Here is a 12071-nt window from a genome sequence, read left to right on the forward strand (position 1 = left end):
GGTGAATAAATCCAGGTGTTTTCCCTCAGATTATTGATTGGTTTCTGCCTTGAATCATATGTTGGACAATAAATAATATTGGTATGTTTTGGACCAGTAAGTCAATACTGTTAGTAGTCGGTTGAGATTCTTGCATGTGTTTGTTTGAGGTTGTCGACTCTTTCCTGCTCCTCCATCCCCTTCTTTTTATCAGTGTTGATTCTCAATGAAAACTTTTGATGAAAACTCAGTATGTTCCCTTGATTAGACCCTGCTCATCAGATGATGACGATCATTTGATTCTCAGCCTGGGACTACAAGCTGTGTCAATCTGTCCAGCTTGACTTGGTCAGTCTAAGGTCCGCCACAAGGGACTGACCACATTCTCATTGTCCTATATTAGCCAGCTAGTGCCAGATGTGAGCCAAAGGCACCAGAATCACAGGACAATACCAAATGGATCTGGACAATAGCCTGAACAAGATCAGATTAACGGGTGACCTATGGAGCCTGGATAATACAGCCAAATGTAGTGAATCCATACCCCGGATGTGGACATGTGATGGTATGAAAGACAATGATGGGGAAATGACAGGGTTGCATCTCTAACGAGCCACAAATATCCATTTTTAAAACTTTATTTGCATAATTAACCAATCTGGTCGTTAAAAACTCATGTTGGTTATAATTAGGATGATTTATCTTGTAGATCATCACAATGTTCTATCAATGATCTGGACAGATGTTTGGCTACAGTTCCTTAAATATTGTTTTTAGGAAAAGGTGCTACAAGCAAAAGTATCATCCACGAGGACAGACTCCTTTGTTTTCTGTATCAATAATTGACAAGTTGTTCAAAGCACTTCATCACCAACTTTCACATTAGTGTTTTGAGTTCTGGATTCAGTCCTGTGCATCACTAGGGAAGCACGGTGCTTGTCAAAGATTTAGACCAGGGACTGATCCTGCCTTTTCAATATGATTGTACAGAGGTCAAGAAAGCACCCCCATTGTATTACTCAAGGAAAGGCATGATCTATATGATAAGGTCACGCAATTCAGAAGAGCAATTGGACTTGAAAGGGTGAAATAGTAGTACTGTGGACATGCTGATTATGTCGATAATTACACCACAGAAGTGGCAGGTATTTTCTGCTCTGGTTCACATCAATGACGAACTGTCATTGTCCAATTGAATTTTGTTGTCATCTTGAAAGTAAGCCCATGATCCCATTCTTTGTGTGGAGATTTTTAGATTATAGCTAGTTGTTGCAACATGTCTGGTAGGTTTGTGTACTTGGGGTTCTGCTGGACACAAGTCACAACAGCCATCTGATGACAGCAAGTCCAGGTGCCATCCATTTGGAGAAGCAAACCCCCCCCCCAATAAGTTAACACCCTAGAAATGAGTGAGTTGCTCATTATGACCTGCAACTGCAATGAGCAATAAAAGATTGCTCTTCTGTGGGGGAAAACCAGTAACTGCTGGGTTTGATACTGATGGCAGTTCACGGCAATCACCAATTCATGTTTCATGCACCTGCGATGAGAACTGCATACAAGCAATACTTGACACACGCAATCATGATTGCAGGTCCGGCAACAAAAAATATTTGTTTGCAGGTTGTCTTATCACAAGAGCTTGGAGCAATAAATTCTGATTGTGGAACTGTTCTGTTGTTTAATGTGGACATATCCTGAACTGCTGGTAAAACTTGCCAGGAGAATCAATTTTGATCATGAACCCAAGAGACACAACCATTCATGGAACAACGTCATTCAATGAACTGGAATGCTCCCCATGGGCATGTCGAAAAAACACTTGAAATTAACATGAAAAAGAGTAGCAATAACAGGACACGAGACCAGCATGAGTCCGACACAGACAACCACACGATGATGGTGTTCTCCAAAATGTTGCCACGTGCTCAACATTGGACTATAATGATTCTACCCACTTGTAAAGTTTGACATGCTAATAAATATTTTGTATAGAAATACAACACCACTTCTTCAACAATAGCGTTTTTTGATATCATAGTGGGAGGAATTTAAAATTCATTCATATTCACCAAAATCCCACGGAAAAACCTGTATACCTAACAATGTGAGGTGTGGCATGGACAATTCACCTCTATTGGTAATTGGAGCACATGGACAAAAAATTATCAATTTCTGTGTCATTCAAATCAAAAACTATTCAATGTATCAAGATTTTTTGGTTGACTTCCCAAAGAACCGTGCCGGTGTGATTGTCACCTCATGAGTGACGGGTACTCCACCAACCCTGTGCAAAACAGGTAAAAGATGATGATAGAGAATGATGTTTTGTTATTTCATATTGTAAACTGCAAAATTTGGCAATCACAAGTTGTAGACATTTCGTGATCACTATCATGTTTATCATACAAGTATCATACCAATTACATGACAATAAAGATGAGCATCTAACCCCTGCAATCTGTGTTATCTATGCCATATTTGAATCTGATACCTAACAGTAACAGCTGGACAACATAAATGAATCACTTGCATACACGGATGCAGCATGTGCTAACATCACTGCTCATTCGATCAAATTTTAAACTCTAAAATTCAACTGGACCCTTCATTCACAGCTGTTTTGACAACAATGCTGATTCAGAGAGAAAAAATATGGATGCACCACAGAAGGGGCTGTTTGAAATACACTGGCAACAAACCTGTGGTTCCAACCATTCTCAAACTGCATCAAACTTTGGAGCACTTGACCAGATTTTCTTTCAGTATTGATTTTCAAATCCATTTGCTGAAGAACAACTGAAATCATTCACTTTTATTGTCTCAGCAACTCAGTTAGAGATGCTGATCAGAGTGATAGTATGCACTAACTATATGCCACTTGCTCGCCTCATCATGATGATATACACCATGCTAATTGAAAGAAGCAGTCAGATTCCCTTGCCAGGCTATTCACTGAATTAAAACGATTACTGTCCACGAGGGAACTTGTTCCTACAAGAGACCAGTTTGAGAGGGGTGCACTGATGCTCTCCAATATGAGTGGTGTATCATCACTACAGGACGAAACGGTCACTCAATGCTAAATTTTACTGCTCAATTCGTCCTCATCCAACTGAGCAAGTTTATGAAAATCGCACAGACTTCAGGACATGTATACCCTACTTTCACTATCTGTTTAGGGACATTTAGAATTACCACTATACATGAAGCTCTTTTAAACATGCTTCGCTATTAGCACAAAGGCCTTTGATCGATCTAAGGGGACAACCACAACAAAATATTTACCTCTATTTGGGGTCATACAGTAGTAGTCAACGACCTATGGCTCTGTCATACTAGGTGTCTTTTATACAAAATCATTGAATGGACTTATTTCTGGAACATTTTATAGCTAACAATGTGAAATATTACTCTATATCTTTCACTAAACAGTGAATCAAAATCTTTATAGGGTATGTAGGTCACAATTCCTCTGCATGGTACCATCGTACAGATTTCTAGGCAGAACACAGGCCCTGTCAAATACCATCTTGCTAAGAATAATCTCAACATCTGCTCGGTAGATTCTCCAATCGTTTCCCAGATCACAGTACTTCTCTTTCAGATGCAGTTGCAGCCAGAACACATCAGAATTACAAGAAATCACAGCCTGTATTTCCCTCCAAACGACACCCCAGGTACACTCAGCATTTACATCTGAATCAAGCAGTAGAGAAGTCACAATGGAGCCAATCAGAGTATCTGATACATACCAAGCATTTCCTGGTTCGATGGAACATTCCACCAAGTCTCGCACAATACTGACCTAGAGATGCGGAGTACCATCTTCAGTGCTTGGAACAACCCAATAAAAACAAGATCTGCATGCATTACATTGTGAACTCCCTCTTCCATTGCTGATAATTGTATTCAGTAGCAAAAGCAAACAACCACTTTTGAGCCATGAGCTACATGGATGTTCTCTAATTTATACCTTCAACCAGCTCATCTCATCTGTGGGCTAACTTACGCAACTCTCAATGCCATTTTCTACCCTAAAGGATCTTGAATGGACAGCGAGGCTGACAGACAGTCCAACTGAGGACCGCTAAGGCCACTGGACAAACGACAACCTCGCAGATATCATCAATAAATTGAACATGTGAACATCTTCAAAACATTCCAATAATCATAATTGGACAAGAACGACACAACAGGTCAACAATTCCGAAATAAACCTATTGTCACCTGGAAAATGGAATCATCACCAATTCTTATAAAACTTTACACAACCTTTATACAATTGTTCAAAATAAGATAGAACGGCACATCTCGCATTTCGGTCTGTGTCAATGGAGGATCAACAGGGAACATGTCCTTGAGTTTACACAACATGTCAATTGGCACAGACCAACACTGAACAACGATTTGAAAATTTGACTGTGAACTTTACTCAGCTGTGTCAACTGATGAAAGGGACTGTATTGCAAACTTTTGCGACATCTGGGAGCGACGTTTTTCACATACTTTCTGATGGATTCATTTTTTGATCTCATGACATAGGTGAGTTCATGCCCTATTCAAAATCAGAGGAACAATTGGAACGAATGACATTGATGTCTGTATAATGATCCAAACGTTACCATCACTTTATGTTATCAAAAAGGCCCCAAACAGGCGGGCCTCCCCTGAAATAAGGACAACACACTTTCAGCACAAAAGAAGATCTGAGGATTTAAAGACCTAAGCCCCATACAAACTGGCGCCCGATCTTACCAAGCTGCATATCTGGACCAATTTGGCATGCAGGGTCCACGATAATCATAACAATAGCATCAGATGTGCACACTATGGATTTGAAAATATTTCACTGAGATCTATATTTGTCACCAGAGTCTATTTGGGGATGACGGGATTATTCTATTCTATTGAATTGGACAATATTGTCCGAATGACTATCTCTTGCTGCTAGTGACCTTAGATTTACCCACATCTGATTTTCAACTATTTCTCTCTGAATGACAATTTTCAAGATTGTAACTGAAGTGCCGCAATACCTGATTGTTCATGATATTAGGAAAATGCTTCAGAAAACTTAAGTGAAAGAATATAACAAACATTGTTGGTAACTGACATGAGGATTGGCTCACTACACTCTATTTGAATCATAACTCTGTCTTGCCATTTGATGCCTCTTTTTCATCCAAAAAAACCTGTTTTTGGAAAAGAGTAGATATCTAGTACCAATGATGAACACCCAACTGGCACAAAGTGATCACTCATCATAAACTCAGCATCAATACATCCTCAATGAGCTGCATCACTGCCATTTACAACCGCAATAAAGCATCATCAAGGATTTCCCCTGTTTTCATAAAATCAATTAGCACAGGAGCTGCTCATTTCCTATACCAACAGCTTAATGTTTTGCTACGGAAACTCGATGAATGCCATGGCAATGCTAATATTGTAGTTCTAGGCTAATGGGAGGATCACTGGCTAATGATGACGCCAATCAAACCATTAGTTAATCCAAGGCTAAATGCCCTAATGATACAGAGGATAAATGTTACATGTCATAGAATTATTCAATTGTTGGAGAAGAAGAGCCCACAATCAACAGAACTAACAGTGAGAATCATGGAATTGATGCCAAAAACCTGAAACCTTTTGAGATTGTGAAATTGTCGAAAGATGTGAGAAAGGGCAGTGCTTCTGCTGAGTCATTTAGAAGGGGGCTGCATCATCAGCCACAAAATTTTTTAGGTCCAAATATTTTTTTCACTTGTTTTTTTTCTACTCAAAATGAAGAAACATCATCAGTCCCAAAAAATTTGGCTTTGAAAATTTTTCCGAATTTTGAACTTATGAAATAGTTCAACAATTTTGGCGGGAAAACCAAATTATGCATTTTGGTCGTGTTACCGGGTGTATACTACACGTAACCCAATAGTGAGTAATTGATATTATTTCCCCTGAAGTTGGTCATCTGCAGTTTGCCTTTACCATACACTAGCTCTAGGAAAAATAGAAAATGCTGCATTATGTAATACTATTTGATAGGCAACAATAAATCATAACCAGTGGCTATGACTGCAACTTGTTCAATATTTGTACTGACTGTTGATACCAAGTCACTACTCCACAAGAAAACAAACATCGTCCAGGAAATAATACACGGTCAGTGGTGAGTGCCGGTGGTAACCGATGTCCGGCTCACAAGCAGCTGGATCGGTGCCTGAACAATATGGGATTATATTGATTAGGACCTGTACAAGTGTAAAATCAGGATGTCGCCGAGTCTATTTGGAATGCACTATTAGTTTATTAGGGATATCCTTAGAGCAGTAACGCTTAGTGCAGTATTTTAACCCCAATCTATTCTTGAATAAAACACAGCCCCCAGCAAGAACAGCATTCTGTGAATTATATCACTTGCACACTTCCTTTTGTTTTTTCTCAGAAGTCTGTCTCTGCTATGCTAATTATAGATCTTGTGATTAGCTTGGCATTGAGTGCCAATTATATGACTGCCAAGCCCCCCCCCCCCCTCGCTCGGCACCAGCAGAATTTGGCACATTGGCCCACCCCTGCCTTTATGAAAGAAAATGTAAACTATCAGTGTGACTTACTTGCGACACTCATTTCCCCCCAGAAACCATTGTCATAAACCTACGATCAGAAATTGAAATCAAACATTTTTCTTAAATTGTATAAAAAAAATCCTCATGTCAATCTCATCTGACATGTCTAATGACTTTCCTAAGGCGTTGTTTATTGATCATTCCTCATAGCCAATTTATCAAGTCACGCATCCCACATCAGCATCAATGCCAATCCATAATAACCATGGATTTATTATGAAAAATAATGAGCATAATTTATCCAATGGTTAGATTGGCAAAACCAGGAATAATTCGATACGTAATTTGCGGTTTGAAAAAGATACGCAAATTGAGCCTCTGTTTGTTTGTGGTAGCAAGCAGTTGATGCACTGCAAATGGATTATAAGCATTAGGCTCGCCTTACACAAATCTATAGGATAGCTGGCACAACCCGCCAATACCAAACGTTGCATAATTTATCAGCTCTCACTCAATATTGAGTGGAGTTGTCTACTCTGGCAGTGCCACTCACCAACTGTTCAAGTAAACACTAATACATCGTTTACGTACGTCGACGACAAAATGTACTATCAAGAGAAACATACGTCGACGACAAAATGTACTCTCAAGAGAAGACATCCCGTTTTACCAGAGGATGCATTGCACAGCGCTTCGACGATAGTAACGTATAGCTGGGACAAAAATGGAGCTACTCTGACCTAAAAAGTCAAGGGGCCAAGTTCACATAAAGGCTTGACTCTCCTCTTGACCGGACGCCCCCTTCTGATAATACAGCAACCAATGAGAGACATCCAACCATGTTGTCTTCACATACAGTAGGACTAGGAGACAAGGGGTGATATGAATAAAGACTAGCAAATGCTTTTATCTAAAACTCCATGTACATTTACACTTGGCCTTTCTGTACAAAATTGAAGTAAAAGCATTTGCTAGCCTTTATTAATATCACCCAATGTGGTATATGTCCACTGTGTTTGTCAGTTCAGCACGTGTGCTCTACCCCCTCATGAATAGTGTTATCACATCTGTGGCTTGGCACTGGAGCCGTCGCAATGGAAGCAGAGTTGTGGCTCTTGGAGGGGACGGAGCTTGAGGACACTCCACAATTCGCTGGAGAACTTGTCAAATGATCAAAGGCACACCGTCTGGTACCAAATTTTAAAAATATTCCAGACCTCATTCTTAAATCAAAATACCTTGGAAACATGCATCCTTGAATACATTTTGAGTGAATTCTAATTCAATTTGTTTTGGCTAATAAGTCCTCTAGATATCTAAGAAATTCCCTCCCCTCACTTGATGGTGTCTCTATCATGTTTATGGGATACCACATGTGGGATACATCCATCAATATGTACCGTAAGCATCTGGTAATGTCATTATTTCACGGTCTGTCAGTAGGTTCACAGAATGGAAATTCATTCAGCTGAAGTTCCACCAAATTTGAACTTTCCATCAATTCATGATGACACCAAATTCTATCGACTATAATATTTCCATGGACATTGGATAACAAAGAGACCCTTATTGGCTATTGTGAGGGACTCAATGCCAGGGAGACAACACAAACAAAAACAGTCTCCCCATCTGTGACATCCATTGAAGGTTGAGAGACCATTATAACATTGAGGGATGCACAGAAGTTTTGGTCAAAGTATTTCAACCGCTTTATTACCATCATCACAGAGGTAGAGCATAGTCTATGGATATTAAGCAGGAGTGGCCATGTATCACAATGGGTAGGGAAGTCGAAGGTCCCTTAATTTGAACCCTTCCATGACCTAGATAATATAACCATCAGTGTCTGCTTCATTTGGGTTGGACTTGGGACAAATAAGGCGACCAGAAAATTCATTTTACTGATTTCAGAGAATAATTTTTAAACTGATTACTATAAATAACTCTAAAATTGTTCATTTTGTGTAAAATGTCTAAACAATCAGGGCTCAGTATCTTGCACTAAAACCATTCTGTCCAACTATAAAGCCTGTACTTATAGGCTGAGAGCTAAAATGTAAGGCTTATTACACCAAACGAAATTCTAACCAAATTTAGCTGAATAAATTCTAGCAGGGGGTCTCCCAATTGAACATATGGGACATGAATGATTATAATCAATGTGATCTATTTCCTATAAAAGTCTCATACTTACATTCCATTATGATATTTGATCCATAGGCTATCTTACACATGAATAAGCAGGAATAAGTGACACTTTGTGGCGATATTTACTGAATGTACACTGAGAAATCTTCCTGCTAATTCAAGGTTTGTCAATGATGAAAAATGCATTAAAAACCTACATCATTTTATATTGAAATTTATCAGACCATGAAAAAATGTCAAAATTTAGTTATATTTCCTATTGGTGTAGGCTAATATGTAGAGACAGGGGATCATTGTAAGAGATTGATAGACTGACAAGTATGTAGTCCCCGTGGTAACTTCACGACTTTATCCTTTCTCAGCATAGGGAGTTAGTCCTAAGGATTGGGAGCGGGAGGGAAGATTATAAACTAGTAACTTTTCTCCATCAAGCTACATTCCTGCATTTAAAATTCACATCATCAAATATATCAACACTGTGTACAAAGTTCAACAAATATTGACAACATTAAAAATTCATAGCAAAAGTCACTTGAACTCATTTTAGAAAATATGAACTCATTAAAGGGCCGGCTATCCATCTCCATATAACCCGTGCTCCTTCTCTTTCATATTGCATAGAAAGATGTAGCTAGTAAACAGGTCGGGGTCAGTGTGTACTTGACACAGTCTCTTTCAACAGAACCAATGAACAATGCCAAGTATGAAGAAGATAGGCCTACAATTAAACAACGCTCCTGTCATCAGGCCTTATTACATAACGAATAAACCCGTATTAACTAAAGAAATGAATATCACCACGTGCCCGACGTAACCAACTTCAACTTGGGAAAAAAATATAAAACTTTGTTGTGTCAAACTTACCGTCCAGGCAAAATCAAAGGGCAAAATAAGGGTACTGTTGCTATCCTCAGGGTAGGTGAAGGAATTACCTCCCAGAATCCGGCTAGATATATTCCCAAAAGTGCAAGATCCATCAGTTGTGACCCTCGTTTGATACTCCTTGAGGCACAACCTCACGAATGTTTCACACTGGTTTTGACAAACACCCTGTCCGTTGGGCCCTCCATCGCAGCAACTCCCGTTTCCTAACTCACCACGAGCATTTTGGAATTTATTGATCTGGATTTCGAAGTTCCCAGATCCATATGAGAACTTGAAAAGGGTAAGGGTCCAAATAACAGCCACGAACATTATATATCACTAAGACACTAATCCTGTTTCAATCTCCGACTCCTCTCCAACTTCCTAAAACACATGTGTTCAGGGTGGGCAGGGCACCTCATTTAAACACCGTTTAAACATTACAAACAACGTCAAACTTCTTCAAACTACAGCATCACTTAGCTTCACAAATGCATATCTCGCTGAAGTAACTTTATCCGAAAATCTCGATCCTTTTTCTGTAATCCGTCAATAGTCCCGAGTGAATAGAGTTCCGTACACATCTGAATTTCATCAGCTGTTCAATGCACTGTTTAGTGACCGCGGACTACGCATGCGCCTAGCAGACAATTTTCCCAATGTAGTTCAATTTGCGCACCCCAGATGTCGCAGGCCATCGGGATGCGGATTTTCAATTAACCTGTCAATCATTATGAGCTTCTGCGTTAGCAGATGCTGAATATTGGTAGACAAACATACTTTCTCTACAACAAATCGGGCAGAAAAATGCTTGCAGGTTTTTTATTCTCAACAAATAAATCATGTTATTCTGAATGTACCTTTTCGGTGTGAGTCATCATCCCACATCACCATTATGTACACCTGAGATCCGAGAAATCTTACAAGACTCTGCATGGTCAACTTGTGACGACTCGAGATTATTACATACTCGAAATCGAGCGCTTAAAAACAAGACCAACGTGGTGACGGTTGCGACATGTAAATTGTCAGCTTCGTGGCCTTGAGGATGTTTGCCGAGACGACGAGGGAGCGTCTGGTCTGGATGTCTTCGAAGAGATCACTGTCCCTTGTCGCTGCGAATACCCACAGACAAGATTTCCAATCGGGTGTTAATTTTTACAGAAATGAGGGATTCTAATGATTCGATTCGTTCAGAAATTTCAATTCATGTGATACGGAGTCTAATGTTTGAATTGATCGGTGTCTTGCTGGCTGGTAGGTGTGTGAGTTAGCACCCGTTCGATCAGATGGGCCGATCACATCCAGACTCCCTGCTGCTCACATCTGTCCAAGACTCTAAATTCAAATTCAAGATGCTATTCTGTATCTAAATATTGGAGCCAATCTGTCAGTATCATCACTGGATGAATTTTCACGTTTTGGATGTTGAAATAAATCTTTTATCGAGGGCATATTCATTTAAGAACCAGAAGAGTGTCACAGTCAGTATCTCCGTTGCGGTGCGTCGTGACCATTGGTCTTTCGTCGTCGCTCGGTCCTTAACTACACGGCCACGACGACTTGATACTGGCCACGAGGCATTACTTTAGGGCAAATCAAAAAACAAAGAAGGGCATTGGTGATTTTTGTTCTAAAAATGAAAGCAATGCTTTGCCCTGAGCTTGAATTAATAACCCTCTTAATTTTCTAATTAAACATTTCTATGACGACTTCTTGATTAGCGAATCCGCCCCTGAAATCAAAAAAATCCAATGTCATTGATCGAGTGCTCCCGGCGAAGATTGTAATTCTCCGGTAATTTGTCAATGTTTTAACAGTTTTGTCTTTATTCAAGGCCAGGTTATCACTAAGGTGCCCCATGCCGGAATGTCCAGAATCCAGCCATGAAAAAAAACACTTAAACTTCTCAATCAATGGATTCAGAAATGCTTAGAGGGATCTTTTGTCTCGGCCACGCGCCACTTTTTATTGTGTGTCATTCCGTCGGAGAGACGGCGAAGCTCGGTGGACTCTCAGACGGACAGATGGGGATACCGAAAGTTATTACAAGTACAACACCTGTCAGCCCGGACATGACCAATACCACCTTCACGCTGAATACTTAGTCTAAACCTGTGTAATGCATGCGCCGACGCGTTGTCTCAGAGTAAGTGCTTTTTGCGAAATACAGATCTGGTCCTGTCCTGTCTTTGCCGCCCCCTTCACCCGCGACCGCAAATGGCATCAAACTAGATGATACTACATTTCCATTGTCATTAGCCCCATCGAGTTTGTTATCTTATGCGCTATTGTGGTACACTTAAACTACCTCATATCTAGAAGGTCAGGACGGCTCCTGGCTGATCTTGCAGTATAATCAACCCTCGCGTTTGTCTAGGATAAATATATTGGCGTCTCATCAGGGGAAGACTTGGCCATCCAGCCAAAGATCCAACCGCAGAGACAAGCAGAGAATTGGTCCAGTTGGTCTCCGAGTTGGTCACACCACGACAGCTCAATTTGACCATGGAT

General features: G+C 40.1%; 1 protein-coding gene across 1 annotated transcript in view; it reads right to left on the bottom strand.

Moving 5' to 3' along the window:
- Positions 1-10145, bottom strand: part of LOC135485277 (protein jagged-1b-like) — a 52578-nt gene extending 42433 nt beyond the window's left edge. Inside the window, exon 1 of the mRNA XM_064767132.1 lies at positions 9558-10145. Coding sequence (XP_064623202.1) covers positions 9558-9887 — 330 coding nt within the window. The 5' untranslated portion in view covers positions 9888-10145. The remainder of the gene's footprint in view (positions 1-9557) is intronic.
- Between the last annotated feature and the right edge of the window lie 1926 nt (positions 10146-12071).

Source organism: Lineus longissimus, chromosome 3 (genome assembly GCF_910592395.1).
Source record: "Lineus longissimus chromosome 3, tnLinLong1.2, whole genome shotgun sequence".
Taxonomy (NCBI): Eukaryota; Metazoa; Nemertea; class Pilidiophora; order Heteronemertea; family Lineidae; genus Lineus; species Lineus longissimus.